Source organism: Oryza sativa, chromosome 11 (genome assembly GCF_034140825.1).
Source record: "Oryza sativa Japonica Group chromosome 11, ASM3414082v1".
NCBI classification, from domain to species: domain Eukaryota; kingdom Viridiplantae; phylum Streptophyta; class Magnoliopsida; order Poales; family Poaceae; genus Oryza; species Oryza sativa.
The window spans coordinates 17306996-17325726 of record NC_089045.1 but is presented as its reverse complement, the minus strand read 5'-3'; the positions used below and the strand labels follow the sequence as shown (position 1 = coordinate 17325726).

General features: G+C 40.0%; 2 protein-coding genes across 2 annotated transcripts; one reads left to right on the top strand and one right to left on the bottom strand.

The window, feature by feature from the left end:
* Positions 1–7044: 7044 nt before the first annotated feature.
* Positions 7045–9936, bottom strand: LOC9270098 (SKP1-like protein 1). The gene is made up of 2 exons (NM_001424308.1): positions 9471–9936; positions 7045–7462 (listed from the first exon to the last, which is right to left on the bottom strand). The coding sequence occupies exons 1-2, from the start codon at positions 9816–9818 to the stop codon at positions 7289–7291; spliced, it is 522 nt and encodes a 173-aa protein (NP_001411237.1). The 5' UTR covers positions 9819–9936; the 3' UTR covers positions 7045–7288.
* Positions 9937–14373: 4437 nt separating this feature from the next.
* LOC4350459 (uncharacterized) lies at positions 14374–16805 on the top strand. The gene is made up of 2 exons (XM_015760161.3): positions 14374–14708; positions 15868–16805. Exons 1-2 carry the CDS (start codon positions 14523–14525, stop codon positions 16252–16254), a joined length of 573 nt encoding a protein of 190 aa, XP_015615647.1. The 5' UTR covers positions 14374–14522; the 3' UTR covers positions 16255–16805.
* The last annotated feature ends 1926 nt before the right edge of the window (positions 16806–18731 follow it).

Sequence of the window (18731 nt, the reverse complement as noted above, 5' to 3'; positions counted from 1 at the left end):
GTGCATTTTATGAAACTAATGAGACTAAATAATTAGTGCAGAAAATTTTGACATAAATTTTGGAAATAAAAAAGGTAATAAATTAAAATTTTTATTTGAAATTTTAATAGGACAATGATTTTTTTTGATCGGGAGCATTCATAAAAAAATTATTATGAAAATTGGTTGTCCTATCTTTGTATGAATGATCCTTTTTTTTATTACTTTTTTTAAAAATAAATACACAATTTTTTATTTCATTATCTAAAAATATTTTTTGGGATAAATAATGCATCGCACAACAAACTCATAGCTATAATAGTCTCGTGTGAGAAGCTTTTACATTTTTAATAATGTAATTCATAAATTTCTATGTTCATCCAAAGGGTAAAATGGTCATTTTTATAGAAATTAGACGGTCAACTAACAATCAACTGACGGGAGGGGTATGGAAGGGATCAAAATCAAATTTTAGGGGTATATAAGAAAGTAAGCAAAATTCAGAGGCATAGAAGGGATTAGTTAAAATTTCAAGGGTATACAAGGGATTTTCTCTATATATATATATATATATATATATATATATATATATATATATATATATATATATATATATATATATATATATATATGTGTGTGTGTGTGTGTGTGTCCTAGTTAATGGATCAGAGCCAGGGACTTGTATTATAACCTTCGAAAAAGAGTTGCGCTCAATAAATGTTAAGCATCCATGCTATTTCTCGTATAACAACAGCAAGATTATCTAGTTAATTTTTTTTGCGGGGATTATCTAGTTAAGAATGGCAATATATGAAAAAGCTACTCCTAACTATTCGTGGGTGCAGTTGGACTGTTGGAGCAAGCTGAAGCTGTTCAGGGCAAGGTTTCAGAACTCCTTACTGATTATTCTACTCTTACTGTTACTAGTAGTTTTAAAATAAACAGGTCAAGCAAGCAACAGCCGCTAGCTAGTTAGCTGCAGCCAGCAGGGGTCCCAAATTAATCATGTCATGTCATGCACGAGGGAACAAAACAAGTGTGACAGGCTGCATTCATGGACACCAGTATACTCCTGTAAATTAGTTTCAGCTCAACTGAAAAAGAGAGGGCAACATGGTATAGTGACCTACAAAAATGAGGGGTGAAGTGAACCCAAAGACCGCCCATAGGCCACAACTTAACTAATATTTGTGGACATAGAGAGTATTATGGATTATCGAGGTAAGCTTTGTAAGTTACAATCTTCCCATGAATTCTTTGCCTACAATCAGTCATTTTTTTTAGAAAAAAAAACTTATCAATCTTCTAATATTTTTTCAGAGACCCTTCTAATATTTAACTCCACCTACTTTCTACTTTCTTAATACTTTCTAATATCAATTATCTCAATAAATTGGTAGAAACTCAACATATATAATTAATCGACACCGGAAACATAGATTGCTTTAAACATATATAATTAATCCCATATTAACATTGCAGGAGATTATATATACTCGTAATTATATGCAAGATAATACAATATTTGATGGAACATGAATGTTGAAATAACTGCTATAAAGAAAGCATGCCAACCGGCACGCTAATGTTCTAGTACTTACTATACCTAACAGTTATTTTCATACAAAAAATTAGGTATGCAACCACCCGCCGTGCATATGTGCTACATCCACCATTGAAAGCAGTTTTCAATGCCATTCAAAGCAGTTTTCATTGCATGAGAAGAACGTATTGGTGGCAGGGAGATGGAGCGGGAGATACCTTTGGTAGCAGAATGGATTGTCTACCTCATCGCCGCCAATGTCCCCAACTATTGGCGCCGGAATTAGAAAAGGAGGTTGGTAAGCCACCTTCTACGCTGCTGTCCCCTCCTGCATCAGATCCACGGGCGCTGCCACCTCCTTGTGCATCACATCCACTGCCTTGCAAACCTCCAATGCCTTTGCCGTATCCGAACCGCTTCCACCCCCCGCCGTCGCCACCACCTTGCAAAGCTCCGATACCGCTGCCGCATTCGAGCCGCCTCCAGGGGCGGATCCAACGTGGGTGCAGGGGGGACTCAAGTCCCCCCTACACCCACAAGACCCATGGATACCCCCGGAGCACCCCCCCCCCCCTCGATTTTTTCACCATGAATGATAAACTAAAGGTCTCTAAATGGCTGTAGATTGAAGAAACTGTGTAAGTGAGCCCCCCACCCCCCCTAAAATTTTTGTTCCTAGATCCGCCCCTGGCCACCTCCTACTGTAGCCTCTTGAATCAGAACCGCAAGCCGGCACGCCTTCTTCGCCTAAGCTCGCGTATCTTTAATCAAAACTATATTTTTTTCCGCCGCTTCCACGTAGGGGTGGGCATATAAACCGAGGGCCGAAAACCGACACCGAAAAAACCGAAACCGTAACCTAAAAAACCGAAGTCCCGGTCTTCGGTCACACGATCAGAAAGACCGAACTAACTTCAGTGAGTTCGGTCGTTAGGGCCAGCTAACCGAAGACCGAAAGTACCAGCATTGCACCAGGCCTCCAGCCCATTGATCCCTCGCCTCCAGCCTATTAATCCCTTGGCTAATCCCATCATCATCAGAACAGAAGTACACGACCAGGTCAACAAAATAAAGAAAAGAAAGAGTCAGATCTTATCCCCTCGATCTCGCCATCTCGGTAACTCCCTCGTCTCCATGACCCCACGCTGATGCCATGTTGCGCTGTTCCCGTATCCCGTCGAGGCGTTGTGACTGGCGGGGTTGGCGTGCGGCGGCGTTGCTGATGGCGACGACAACGGCGACATACGGCCGTGATCCAATCGGAGCATCCGACTTCGCCGCGCACGGGACCACGTCCCGCCCTCCGGGAGCCAGCTCGTCGATGTCGTTGTCCTCTCTTCCTCGAGCCAATCGTTGTCTTCTTCCCCACCGAGGCTCTGCACTGCTCGTGCCTGTTGAAGGGTTTCTTTCCACCCATGCCGCCGCGTGCCTCCGGTCTGCCCTCTGATGTCTTCTCCGCTGCTCTTCAGGGCTCCGACGCGGCGACGCGTGCCTCCCGGCTGCCGCCTGCCGTTCTCTCCGCCAGCTACCTAGGCTCCGGGCGCTACATGTAGTGTTTGGTCAAACTCGGTTGAGACCGAAGACCGACCCGAAAGCTCGGTTAACCGAATTGTCGGTTTCTGGATTTTTATGGACAACTTCGGTCATCTATTTTCAAAGACCGATCTTTTAAAAAAACCGAACTACCCGACCCGAACTTTCGGTTATAACCGATTGCCCAGCCCTACTTTCATGAACGTTGCTACCGAGCAAAATCCTTCCCACCGGAACTGTCTCCTTTATCGGATCTAAACCCTCGCAACTGTCTGCCACCACATCCGAGCGGCCGCATCCTGGTGAACGCAGAACATCGAAGGGAGAAGCGGGAGCGAGGGGAAGCGACGTGGAGCACGGAGGGGCGTGCGGGGAGGATCAGGAGGAAGGGAAGCTTGCGGCTTCGATTTGACATCTGGAGGTGCGGAGAACGAGAGAGAGACGAGAGGAATACGCGAGAGAGAGGAATACGCGAGAGAGAGGTGGCAATTCCGGGAAGGGGAAGAGATAAGGGCCTTGTTTGGATCCTCCGGGCTATTAAATAGCCCTCCGGAATCTTACGATTTAGGAGTATTAAACGTAAATTACTGACAAAACCCATTCCATAACCCCTAAGCTATTTTACGAGACGAATCTAACGATGTATATTAATCCATGGTTAACATATGATTATTGTAGCATCACTGTAGCAAATCGTGGATTAATATACCTCGTTAGATTCGTCTAGCAAAATAGCCCAGGGGTTATGGAATGGGTTTTGTCAGTAATCTATATTTAATACTCCTTAATAGCAAGATTCCGGAGGGCTATTTAATAGATCGGAGGATTCAAACAAGGCGAAGGTTTCTGTGGTGTGAGAGGAGAGAAAGGTTACCGCCCTCAGTACTATGGCCCACAGATAGATGCGATACATAAAATATCTAGTTTTTTAGGCTGGAATCGCTTCTTTGTGGGACAAATCCTCCCCTCCAGAAATCGCCTCTTTCTGGGACGGAGGGAGTAGTATAGTAGATTGTGTTCGCTACCACTAGTTGGGAACTTATCTCCAGCGCACGGAAAACAGAGCGATCCATTAGCGCGTGATTAATTAAGTATATGCTTTTTTTTCAAAAATGGATCAATATGATTTTTTAAGCAACTTTCGTATAGAAAACTTTTGCAAAAAACATACTGTTTAATAATTTGAAAAGTGTGCGCGCGGAACACGAGCGAGATGGGTTGGGAACCCATCCTACCGAACTATGCCTTAAAAAGAGTGCAAGAGTCAAAATTCAGATGAAGTAAGAATTACCAGAAATGGGAGGAAAAAAAACCCAAGGAACATACAAGAGCAAAAGGCGGCTTCTTACAAAGGGTGGAACTCTCAGGCTTTTTTTTCTGAGATAGAAGTAAAGTACATGGTTTAAGGTAACATCTCCAAAGGGGTTGGAGAATAACATCTGTTATGCTTCAACGTCTTGTCCTACCATGGAGATGTTATTCTCAACAGAAGCAGGCGCTGCGGCGGTCAGGTTTGCAGGTAGCTTGGGCAGCAGCAAGCCAGCAACAGCAGGCAACGGTGACGGGTTGGGCCGACGGTAGCAGCAAGCGGTTGTGCCTTGCGGCTTGGATGACAGCAACAACAGGCGGTTTGGGCGGCAATGGCGGCAGCATTAACAGGCTGTTTGGGCAGCAGCAACAAAGCCAACACATACTACATCACTAGCAGCAGGAACTGCTAGGAAGATTTTGTGACCTCGTAGCAATGTTCTGTTGTGTAGTCAGGGTTGTCAATTGCAAGATTTTGAATGAATCATATGATGTGTTAATCTTTCAATTTCATGGGAAGGGGTATTCTTGTCCTAATTTTCATAAAAACCAATCTTCTAATGGTGTTTATCTAAACTGTCAGTCCAATAGCAAGTATATTGAATTCCAACCATTTTGATGGCAAATATGCAATTACACTTTTTACAGTGGCAAATCCACGATACCGGTTCAAACTAGTGGCAAATATGCAATTGGCCCTTTTTTCCTTCCATTTCCGGTAATTCTGGTCAGAATATCTCCTTCATCGATATATATCCTCTACGTCTCTTTGATAGATGACATCATTGGCATCGCCATAACATTCGCCGTATTCAAAATATATAAATACCACTTATTTTGTTGTGACGTGTTTTATCATTAAATAAACTTTACACTTTAGCATATTTATATTAATTTTTTAATAAAACAAATAATCAAATGTTACTTTCGCCAGTTTATATTAAGAAACTAGACAACATAATTGACTTTCGCCAGTTTTACCATTTGCCGTATTCAAAATATTTATATAAATATCTCTTATTTTGTTGTGACATATTTTATCATTAAATAAACTTTTAAATATGATTTACACTTTACCGTATTTATATTTTTTAATAAAACGAACAGCCAAACATTATTTTTCAAAACCAACGTTGTCATCTACTATTAAAATAATTAATACAGAGCTAGTATAAGGCAAACTTCTTACCTTCTTTTTTTAAAAAAAAATAAAGAACAAATTCTGAATTATGACTGTAGCGACTAAACCGCGGACGGCTTGACACGAGCAGATGATTCACTTGAGCATTATGCTTTGTTCGTTCCTGGGAGACCTGGGAGATTGAGAGAGAACATCTCGTTTTCCACGCACACGTTTCCCAATATACTAAACCGTGTATTTTTTTGAAAAAAAATCTATAGGAAAGTTACTTTAAAAAATAATATTAATCTATTTTTAAAATTTAAAATAGTTAATACTCAACTAATCATGCGTTAATGGTCTCAATCCTCTTATCTCCTCTCAAACGCTCATATATGGGAGGAAGTGTGAATGGAAGTGTCATATAGTTGACTCACCCACTAGATCTCATTGCCAATAGTGATACTACATACTACTATATTACATAATACGTTAAAACGGTCAATGAGAATACCGAAAATACTTTAAATCGGTCTACTACTATACTTTATTGTGGAAAAAATCGGATGCTACTTATACTTTATGTGTTCTATTTTTTTCTCTTCACACCTACAGCCTAGTGTGTGCTTCTGCTCACACGTGCAACCTACCATGTGCCTTATGTGTAATAAAGGATAAAGTTTTATTACCAAGTTTTAAATACTTTTTTTCTTTTAAATTACTCATCTTTTCTTGAATCTATTTATACCATCGTACTAATTACAATTAAACTTCATAACAAGATCTAACATGATTATATCGTCAAAATAATATATATGTTTCGACCGTTCAAATTCGATGTTTCACGTGTGAAAAGAAAAGAGAATCTTTCAGTTGGAATCCAAATATGTTGCACATTGAATGTTTTAGTTGGAATCCAAATATGTTGGACATTTTTAATTTTTCATGTTATAATCAATTTTTATCTATTGTTGTACGTGGTGTTATGTGGATGTGACTTATTTTGATATTTTGTTGATTCATTTGTTAATGTTGCACCTTGTATTATTTGGATGTTTCAGTAAATATTAAGTGATGTTTCAATCGTTACACCCCGATGTTTCATATAGTATATAAAAATGTTTCAATTAACAATATTATCAATTGTTCTCATAATATGGTCATGCTTATAAAGATTTAAATTGAAGGGTGAAAATGAATAAAACGGCGTAATCGGATTGTAGATTGTATCAATCATTTAGAAAACTAGATTTAAAAAAAAAGTTTGCATAGAAGTGAGGCAACCCGACCCATGAGAGGAGAGAAAAATACAAGCTGCAGAGAATCATACCCCGATCCGTAGTTATCTCCTGAGAATACTAATGTCCACGAAACAACAACCCAAATTCAACCTAACACTATTTAGGAAAGACAGTCAATAAGCAACGAGATGCCATGCAGCCCAGGCAAAAAGGCGAAGAGACGCTACGGCAAAGAGATGATATTTGACCCATGCCATTTGAGATCAGATCGTAACTCCACCACTCCACCGGGCTAAGGTCGCACAAAAAATATGACATACTTTTCAGCAAAGCATTTCACTGCAGATTGATAGTATTAATTAATGCAGATAACAGGTTCAGTAGTTCTGACCACATCAGTTCTTTTTTTCCTGGATAGAACTTAACCATTTAACCAACTAAACGTGCACATGAACCCCCATCGGACTCCAAAATACTTACAACCAGCACGACATATAAAAGCAGAGCATACGTAGATACGGAGTAAGGATCTAAGCACCAAGACATCAGAGGCCTTGATGCCTTCTACTCAAAAGCCCACTGGTTCTCCCTGCGGATCTCCTCTTCCTCCTCAGGGGTGAAGTCGTTCTTGATGTTGAAGGTCTTGCGGATCTCCTCAGGAGTCTTCCCCTTGATCATGTCAGCAACAGTCTGGCAAGTAAGGTCCAGCAACCCCTTGATGTTGAGGTAGTTCGCGGCCTGTGGGATTTGAGAATCAAATAAACATGGTATAAGAAGCAGTAATCACTATGGCTAAAGCACAGATCAACATTCAGCCACAAAAGGAATACATAGTTCAACTTTGGAATATAAAAGAAAGCATAAATGTAGAAATGAGAACACTATGAACTGAAACAAATTACTTTAGCACATGATTGTGTAGCAAATCCAAATTAAAATGCAGAAATACTAGAAATGGGTACATGACACCGTGGGATGAGAAACAAACAACAAAGTTAGAAATAACAGATATATGTAAAAACTTCAAGAAAAAAGGCGAGTGTGTAGCAAATCCAAATTGAAATGCAGAAATACTAGAAATAGGTACGTGACACCGTGGGATGAGAAACAAACAACAAAGTTAGATCCGCAATAGTGGAGTACACAAATAAAACAGTGCATGTGAACAAATACGGCATTTTACAAAAAAGAAAAAAAAAAGGACCCTCCATAGAAAGAAGTTGGTATACAAACACTTGAGCAACAAGTTAAAACATGATACATTTTGTTTTGCAATAATTTAACATGCACTGATACCCCATAACCCGTCTCATTGTAAAATTGCAGTGTTGTTAATAGTCCACCACCATCAAGCAACTTAATTTAGATAGTAAATTCTTGTGACAATCAAAGAAAAAAATGAGACTGCCATCATTTCTCTTAGATCAAGAGAAGTGTTAACAATTCATGAAAAAAGAGCAGAAAGAATAAATGAACAAAATAACAGAACTGTTTACAATTCATGAACAAGAGCAGAGAGAATTTATGACCCCAAACTGTAGTATGCAATGAATTGATCAAGAGAAGAACGAATTTGTGATCACAAACTGTAGTATGCAATGAATTTATTACTGGATATCAAAGAAATATCACAGTGAAGATACAGAGACACAATTACTCAATGCCTGAAACATCATAAATTAGAGATACAGAACAAGTACTAAATCCCTTAAGATAATGCTTCACCATTTTAGCAATACAGTAGTCAATCATACATAAAAGATGCATCACAAGACTACATCAATGTAAGATCATTATCTGTAACAGCCCTAATTTCCTTATGAACATAATCATAAGGAGGCTGCATCAATGTAAGGACATAACAAAAGCAATTGACTTATGAACAGGAAAGAAAAACATTACAATCAGAAGGGAGAGAATTTATTACAACATAGAACTACAAACATATATCATGCTTGATATATGAATCTCAAATTCTTACCAACACGAAAGGAAATAATGTATAACAACAAACAGAAGGGAACAAATTTAAAGCTTGACCTAATCTACCAAATTGGCAAGCATGCATCTAAACAATCAATTTCATACTATATCATGCTTGTTATATAGAGAAGCACAAAATCCTTATGAACAGGGAAGGAATTGTGTAACAGTTAACAACAAAACAGAAGGGGACGAGTTTATTACAACATGGCACTAGAAACATATTTCATACTTCAAATATATACAATCGCAAAACTGCATAGCTCTTTATGTATTTCTTTAACTAAATGTTGTATTTAATAAAAACCCATGGTAGCAATACATCAACCGATCATACCAAAAAATCTGCAGAATATCAATTACCACATCTACGCAGTCCTGATTTACATAATTACCAGTATGAAACAAACAAATAGCAGGGCACATTTATCCAATCATATGGATACAATCATCGACCATACAGATGAGGATACAGAATCATACCGTTACCCCATCTGCACAAAGTACACTTGTTTTCCCTAATGATATTCACGCAACCATGATTTCCACAACTGACATGAATGAATGCGTGATGCATGGAAACCACATCCAACCCAGTAACAAACATACCGGATGAAATACATCCCAAAAAGCTTGGAACAGAATGCACCTCGAGCTATTGACCAAGAAAACAAATCCAGATCTAGCAATAACCGCAGATCTGAATCCCCATCAAGAAAAGGTAGGGGCGCGATGGGGGAGGGAGAGGGGGGGGCTTTTATACCAGGATGAGGTCGAAGAGGGTGGCCTGGTCGACCTTGACGAAGTCGGCGTCCCAGTTCTTGAGGTCCTCGCCGGAGGGCGGCGGCACGGCTGCGGCGGCGGACGCGGCGTCGTCGGCGGCCTTGGAGGCCGCGGCGGCCGCGGCGTGCACGTGCTTGTTGCAGTACTCGATGACCTTGGAGAGGATCTTGGAGTTGACGTTGGGGAGCGGGATGCCGTTGTCGGCGCAGTCGTCCTCGATCATGTGGCGGATCGTCTGCGACTCCATCGCCACCGCCTCCTCCACCTCGAACTCCTCCCCGTCGGAGCTCTTCAGGGTGATCATCTTCTTCTCTCCCTCAGCCGCCATCGATCGAGCCCTCCGAAATCGCTCGCGGTCTCGGTCGTCGCCGAGGAGGTGAATCGCACGAAACCCTAGCTTTCGCAGCGGCGGCGATGGGGATTGCGGCGAGATTGGGGGTTGGATTGGGGGTGGGTGGGGAGGTGGGGGATATTATTATATAGGAGAAATGGGAGGGCGAGGGCTGCGTGGGGACACGTGGAGGGCGGAGGAGCCGTCGGATGCGGAGGTGTGGACGGCCACGATTGGGTGTGATGGTCCGGGCCGCACGCTGGGTGGGGCCGGCCGAGCCCATAGAATCCGTTGCCGAATAAAAGAAGAAGAAGGGAAATAATACCACTCTATTTGTACTTGGAATAGGAATAATAGACTCCGTTTGATATTGTGCTTTTTTTTTGTACGTTTTACTAGGGTTGGGCAAATATTCCCCTTTTTTTTAACCTCTATATAGGCTGGAGATGGGTGGAATTATTGCATGAAAATTATACCGGTAAAATTGTGTTACGGAAATATGGGACAATAGGGCCAGAAATGGTAAGTAATAGAATTTGTTTTCATATTGTTTATTAATTGAGTAAATAATGAAAATTATTATAATTACATATTATTCTCTTTAGTGATAATAAAATATTTGATATTTAGAATAGGTTAGGGCGAACTTTTAAGGCTTATGTTATCAATAACTTCTCAAAGTGCATAGTTCTTAAAAAAAATGGTATAAGCATATTATATTAAAAAATATTAAATAACATTAAAAATTATTAGATGTAATATGAATTGATGGCCAAATTTCAAAACTTTGATGATATCTTCGTACCATCAAATATTTATGACCATAGAGAGTACAACTTAAAAGATTAAGGGTTTGTTCAGTTTGATGCTAGAATTAACCTTTCAACACCAAAATTTGGTAGGATTGAAGTGTGTGGGTTTTACTTGGTTTGCTACCAATGCCAAATATTCTTATATATTGTTATGTGCAAAAGTTTCTAGAAAATCACCAATTTTTTAGGATGGTAAGATATGGTAGATTATTTGGATGTCTTCAGAGTATATAGCTTAGTGGATGCTACGTAACATAAATAATAAGTACTTTTATAGCATAGTACTTGCAATTAGAGGGGAAATTTCAAATCCATCATCCATATAGACAATTATGGTTTGTTAAGATAGCCAAATCTGCATTAAATAAGTGGGGGAAAAGAATTATTACCTGCTGCGAAGTTCAGAACAGGCTTCTCTTCTCCCTTCATATAGGTCTCCTTGATCATTCATTAGGCATCGATTAAATCACGTACTGCGCTGTTGGGCTAGGGCAGAGAAATGACAGGAAATATGCTAGGTTGGCGCCAATACTTCACGCCTAGCGACGATGCGGAGAGCACAGAGAAGTGCATCCTCATTGTGGAAATAGGGAATGAGGTCATGTAACCGGTGGCAGGAGGAGAGCAAAGAAATATGGGTTGTAGGATACAACATGCCCCCAACGGTAGGGTTTTATGTAAAAAATGCTTAGCCAGTAGTTTTGTGATAGGTGTGCCTATTTACTCTTGAGAATAAGAATATGGGGATTGTGTCAATGACCAATTAGCACAATTTTGAGTAGGTCCTCTCCCAAAGATCCATTTTTTATGTGTGTTAAGCTAAAACAATATAATCACGATATTATTACAAAATTTTGCTAACATGCTTTTATCATACAAATTGTTCATATGTTCCCGTGCGAGGCAAGAAAAGAAGATATGGGGTCGAGCACCACTTAAGGCTGCGTTCGAGAGAAAAGGTTGGGAACTTCTCTTTCATACACGGAAAATGAGGTGGCTCATTAGCACATGATTAACTAAGTTTTAACTTAAATAAACTTGAAACCGGATTAATATAAGTTTTCAAAAACAATTTCACTTAAGTTTTTATTTTGCAAAAAAGTTGCATTGTTCAGTAGTTCGGAAAACGTGCTACGGAAAATGAGATATTAGAAGATGGAAACTTGTAGTTCCGAACGCAAACCTTAGGCAATGTCTGGCATTGCATTTTGGTAACTAATCCTCCAAGCAAAACAGAAGGACTCATTAGCACAAGTTTAATTAACTAAACAAACTTGAAAATAGATTAATATGATTTTTTAAAGCAACTTTCCTAATTTTTTTAATAGTTTAGCAATTTGAAAAATGTGCACACGAAAAACGAGGAAACATAAGTTAGGAAAAGGAGTATAGCACGCAAGTATATGACATGTTTAAGGAAATTCAGTCATTTAAAACTCAATATCAAATTACATTTTTAAAAAACTCAAGAATGAATAGTTATGTTTTGGTTGGTTCGGTCCGGTCTTTAGTCATAACCGAAATGTGTGGTAGTAAAATTGTAGCAACTTTTCTCTCTGCAGAACATATATGTTGACAATTAAATAGCACATATAACACATCAACTCATCAAGAGCATCAATCATAGTAATCTAGTATACTTAAACAATTGATCCCCACTAACTGTAATCAATACCAATTCTTTGTTCTCTGGTGTAATCAATAGTACCAATTTTTTGTTCTATGGTGCAGCCACATCATCTTACTTTATGCTAACCGTTGGATCTAACTTGTGTGTCTAGATTAGCTCCTAATCACCAAGTAGCAACCAGCCATATTTGATCTTCTGTTAATGTTAGACCAAGCCTAGCCCATCTACACTTCTTTACACCGGCCGGTTCCTCTTCTATTGTCATGCATGCATGCAACCATTACAACAGATGATCAATTGATCTCCTGAAACTGCCTTCTTTCCTCTTCTGAAACTGCCTTCTTTCCCCTATGTAATACTTCTGGTCATTAAGTGATCTTCAGAGATTGCAGTTACTTTTTCTATCTCTTAGACTATAAAAATAGTTAGACTATTGCATAAACTTCTCACTTCAAACCACATATTGCCCTCCGCTTTCCCTTCAATGTTAGTACATGTGTTCTTTGTCTGACTTTTATATTATATATGCATCAATTCGATCACACGATACCATTGATTTGGTGAGTTAGTCTCAGATTTTAAAGATGTTCTGTTTTTCTCCCCATTTGAGATTGCTCGTGGGTGTTTTTCTTTGGCAAATTGGTTGCTTGATTTTATTTTGTGCGGTTACTCATTTTGCTTAAGTGCAACACACTCTATCAAGTAGGTTTACATTTTGGTACGAACATTTGGGTCTGTCCCATGCAATTCATTTTAATTTTGAATTTACTATATTTTTCAACCATTCTTACATGTTTACAACGGTCAACGATATTATTATGGTAGTTTGCCTTTTACCGCATTAATGGCTAATGCACTAAACTTTGACAGGGAATTTTTTGTTTAATCTGTAATGATGTGGATATGAAAAGGATATATGAAAGGACAAGAATCAGCTAGCCCTAACGAAGAACATGGGTTATATAGATCACAGATTTGTTATCCACAATCAATTTTGTTTCTTTGGTACGGAGTATGTTTTTTCATTTAGTGTACAATATTGAGTGTTGTGGAGCATAATTAATATTTTTCCATATGTTCATCCTATAGTGCCGCAGCAACACACATGGCTTTTGACTAGATTTAACTTACAACTTAACACCGATCAAGATACATAATTAGGTCTATTTCCTAATGTCAATTAATCGAGAGTGCTAACCGAATTATAACCAAATTAATTTCGGTTGGTTGAAGAGCCTAACAAAAATTTCTGTCTATGAGCAAGTTTTATAGAAGAGGCAAATGCCACCCCTAATTTTATCCATGTAAGTTAAGTTGTAACTCCTACTCTCTCTTTTCTTCTCCCCTCCACCTTACCATATTAGTTTAGATAGCATATTACTTGCTCTAATAAGAGCATCTCCAACAAAATTGGCTATTTTTGTGGAAGAGGGTATTAACCTGTAGGCTGTAGGAGTCGGTGTGGATTGGGCGACGATGGCAGGGCTCTTGATGACGGTGGAAACCGGAGAGACGACGGTAGCATCGAGCGCTTGATCCGGGGCCAACAACTTTCAGTCTGGGGATGGCGGCGGCCACAACAGTGGACGATGGCGCGGCGATGGACAAGGGGCGTAGCAGATAGACGCCGGTGGCGGCGCGCAATAGGGTCATGCGTTGGATCTAGGAAGGGGGCGATGGCCGTGCGCTCAATCGCACACTAGATCTGGGAAGGGGGTGGTGGCCTCGTGCTCGATCTAGGAGCGCAGGGAGGGTGCTCGATCTGGGATGGAAAGACAATACATACAGGAAAGGAGAAAGGGGAAAATGTGTGGGGCCCATGCGTGGTAAGACAACTTTGTCATTTTGGTTGGCCAACTTTAGCTAACGCATAGAGGACTTTGGCCAGTCGGATGGTTTTCATCCGGTTGGCAAGTTTGTTGGATTAGGATTTTGATTCAAAAATATCAAAATTTAATTTGAAGAATGAGATAGCCACTCTGTTGGCTTCAAGTTTTAACCTTTATTTTTTTCACACCGCGGCCACACCGCGTCCGCAATGCCTCCATTTCTTCCTCCAACTCAAATAACCCAATAATACATATAGTCCCCAGCCCAGCCTGCTCCATCCGAAGGCCCAACCCCGCTCGCGCCAGATCCCCCCAAACCCAATCGATCCCCATCGATCACCGCGCTCCCCCCGGCGCCGCCGCGGCGAGAGGTAGGGTTTGCTCGACGACGCGAGGGGGAGCGACCACCGCCCGCGACCCGATAGGAGGGATGGCGGCGGCCGAGGGCGAGAAGAAGATGACCAGTTTTATCGCGAAGAGCTCCGGCGCCGAGGAGTTCGAGGCGGGGGCCATCCGCCGCGCGATCGAGGACGACTGCGACGACGACGACAGCGGCATCCTGCCCCCCGACGTCCTCTCCGGCGAGGGCCTCGATAACCGCGACGCCGGCTTCCCGGTAAAGCCTCCCCCCCCTTCCCCCTCCCCATTCGTGCCCTTCTCCTCGAATCCGAAGGGATTCGGATTCCCTTTCCCATCCCAAATTCGTGCCTCCCTTCTCGAAGGGATTCACAGATCTTGCTGGAATAGTTGCAGTCAGGTTTACGTAATAGCTCGAGGTGCATTCTCTTCGCAGCGCAGGGATGACTAGAAAGAGGGTGGGGGTTCGGTTGAGTTCTGTGGAAACCAAGACCAATTTCAGGGAACTGATATAACTGGATTTTTCCCCCCATTTTGGATGAAACTATGCTAATTGAATTCTTCGACTGAAAGATGCCCTGTTGGGGGGAACACTATATTGAGATGGTTTACATGTGTCATGGATTCTTGCTAGTTCTGAAAATTGCAGTTCAATATTCTTTGTATTAAAAGAAGGTGAAAGAAGAAGCATAGAATGGGAGGATCAGCTTTGAAGAACTGACCAGAAAAGAGTCAACAACCAGAAAAGGAAAGGGAGAAAAATTAAGAACGCTGCTATACATACGACGCTAGCGTTAGACTGATGTCCGACTCCGTTACGGCATCACCTGCGCATGTCAGATTCTATCACGGAGTGAGACATTTGCCGTCTGAGCCTTTCATTGTGGCCATGGTCGTACACAGTAGCCGGACAACAAGGTCATACGTATATCATTTTCAAAAAAGGAAACCAGGCTAAATCTCGTGACAGTGATTACTGATAAGACAACCTAAGAAACTTAATCAAGGGATTACAACATCCTGAAACACCACTCAGGATAGATAGATTTAAGAGTTTAGCCCCATGGGCGATTTACATGCATAATGCTAGAAAAGAGTGATCTAATTCTATGGATTGTTGCAATGCATTATCATTTCTGTATCTACATTTTGAAGAATATTTGCTACCTACACGTTATTGTTATCTCATCACAAGTCACATATGCAATACTCCTGCTTGTGTAGTGTTAGGAGTAGGTTACCAAATGCATAAAAAACGTTATTAACAAGTGAGCTGTGCATTTTAAGTTCATATCAAAGTATCAAACATTTATGCCTGTTTGTATCCCTGCTTTGAGCTATGCATGCTTTTCAATGGTTTAATTTTGTTTTTGATGAATCTTATAATGCCCTGTTTATTTGATTCTGAAATCTCACAGCCTTCACAAAGAAGCGCCTCCAAGATCACGGGAGATCGCGCGGCGGTGAACCCGGCAGCCGCTGATCCACCAATGCCCGTTCCAGGGTTGCACCATCATCCTAACATCCCCGCTGCAAACCGCCAGCTCCCTCCTGCCGCTAGACTACTGATCAACTGTGGCATCTTCCTCGTCGCCACTGCCGGGTCCTCCATAGTTTTCCACACTGCTGGAGACCCTTCCGCCATCGACGGTCCTGCATATGCCCTTGTTGCATTCTTCTTCGTCCTCCTCGGCTTGTGGTTTGTGCTGCTTGGACCCGTCGCCGGCCAGTTCCCTGGAGCCACGAGGGTCGCCGTTGCCATTGCGAAAGCGCTCAAGGGTTACCTGCTCGGCGGCGGCAATTGATCAAATATTTGATTCATTCTTTATATAGGTATAGCTTTGCTAGCTCACAGTAGTTTTCTGTTTGTTTGTATGTCGTGTCTATAGGCGTTGTAGCCCATAAACTCACTGTAAAGTGTGAAGTGTATATACGTGTTCTTGTAAGGCCCTGTTTCTTTCAGCTTAGGATTATTATAATCTAGATTATTGAGTTAGATTACTATAAGCTAGATTGCTATAATCTATAGTAGAATAAGCGGTTAGTTGTTTCTTTCCTAGCTTATTAGAGCCTAGATTATTGGGTTTTTAAGTCTAAATAGGGAGTGGGGTGGCATGGTGGATAATTTTTCACCCAATAATCTGGAAAAAGCTTACCTAAATGAGCTTATCAGATTATAATAAGCTGGGCTCTAGATTATAATAAGCTACTTCAATAAGTTGTTTGTTTCTTTCAGCCTACTCTCAATAATCTAGATTATAATAATCCTAAGTTGAAAGAAATAGGGCCTAATTACATCTGTACATGTCTGCTCTGTTCAATCCGACGTTTTGATAAATATTAGCTTTTCTGTTTCTCTTTTAATGTTCGGTTTCAATTATGGATACACACAGTTATTTAAAATTGGTAAAGATCGCTTTAACGTACATGTGTCTCGAAAGGGTAAGAGTGATAACTGATTATGTCAAGAAAAAAGTTGAAAAGAGAGATGATGCTACCAATGGTTTCTCTCCAAAGGGTAATACTGATTATGACAGTAACTTGATCCATCTGTAGATTGCATCAAGAGCTCAGGCCTGACCTTCAATTCAATTTGTGATTGGACAATTTGAAAGGGGGATCTTCGGTTTTAAATCATGAAATTCTCACAATTGTTGGTTCCTGGTTGATTTGTGATGTAGGGCAAGAGGACTAGGAATGATGGTGTTAGTCCTTCTCACAAGTTTATTGCAATCATAAGGAAAGTTATTTTCCCCTCAAAACAAAAAGGAAATAATTTTGATTTGATTGGAAGAAGTATAAGCCCAAAAGAAGATAACCCAATAAGTTCTTTACAGCAACACAATATATATTCTTTTTTAAAAAATTATCGAGTCTGTTGAAATTAGATTAGGACTGGAGTTTTCGTGTGAAATCTATCGAGTGAGGAAAAAAGAGGACCGGTATCGCCAGTGTGCCACCATTGATTTCAATGGATCTTACCAGGCCTAATCTAATTCCAAGAATTTCTTTGATTTCGATCGCCAGTCAATAGAATATAGGAGTAGTAGGAATGATCATAGTCTTGCAAGCACAACTGTTTTACCCATATCTTCACACTAGTAAACCATTGCTTTAAAATCCGAACCACTCCGCTCCACACAGTAAAATAAACTATGAAACCAAAAGCTAACAAACTCAGCATTTTTAATTCTCATCTGCTACTTCTTATAATATCAAGTTCTCAAGTTCACCACATAGGACCAATATTATTATGAATCTACTCCCTCCATCTTTAAATACAATTGTTTTTTACAATTTAAATTTGTCCAAAGCTACCTTTTACCATCTCAACCAATCACAACCATGTACCACTTCACTATACTTGTTTTCTTAATCTCCATATATACCTCTAAAGATAGCTATACTTTGGGATGGAGAAAATAGGGAAATGTCTCCTAGATCATATATCTACTAATTCTTTAGAGGAAAATTTGCAAAACTCACCCCATAAAATTACTTGAAGTTTTACGTTCCCCCACATAAATCATTTGTTGCAAAAACCTCCCTAATATACACATATTTAACCGAATCAATTTGTTTTCATAAATTGTGAGCAGTTAACGTGATCTTAATCAAAGCTAAGGCTGTGTTCGGCACTACACTTTCCTAAATTCTACTCCCTCATTATCCATGCACACGCTTTCCGAACTAATAAATGATACATTTTTTTACCAAAAAAAATCGTATAAGAAAGTTGCTTTTCAAGTTTTCATTAAATCACTTTTTAAGTTTTCAAGCTAATACTTAATTAATCATATGCTAATCTACCACTCCGTTTATGAGCTGGGGAAAGTTTCCTACCCCAAGAGAAAACAACCTAAATACTTTTAGGTACTGTTTGGCTAATGGGATAAGGAAATGATTTCCCACTCACCAAAAGACATCTTTAAATCATAACCATTCATTCTCTCTCTTCCATTTAATCCTAACCCTTCATTTATTTTCTAATCCCAATCTCCCCTTTATTTCCCATTATCTAAACACACCCTTAGGAGTATAATCTTGACTTTATTTTTTTTTGAGATTCCATAAATAAAATTGTTGATGAGAGATTAAACAATGTCGCACTTATTTTTGCTATGTACGGTAAAAAAATCGATGAAATATAAAGAATAAATCAAATACAAGTACCTCGATAAGATTGACTCAGCTAGCTTAGTCTGGGGGTACCTCTACAGTAGCAATAATAGCTGATTTGGTTAAGCCAGTGCGCACTGGGTGGTTGTTACATCAAAACTAA

Coding starts and splice junctions, on each gene's coding strand:
- LOC4350459 (XM_015760161.3), top strand. CDS start 14,523: ATGGCGGCGGCCGAGGGCGAGAAGAAGATGACCAGTTTTATCGCGAAG. Junction 14,709..15,867: donor ACCGCGACGCCGGCTTCCCG/GTAAAGCCTCCC, acceptor GAAATCTCACAG/CCTTCACAAAGAAGCGCCTC.
- LOC9270098 (NM_001424308.1), bottom strand. CDS start 9,818: ATGGCGGCTGAGGGAGAGAAGAAGATGATCACCCTGAAGAGCTCCGAC. Junction 7,463..9,470: donor CCCTCTTCGACCTCATCCTG/GTATAAAAGCCC, acceptor CAAATCCCACAG/GCCGCGAACTACCTCAACAT.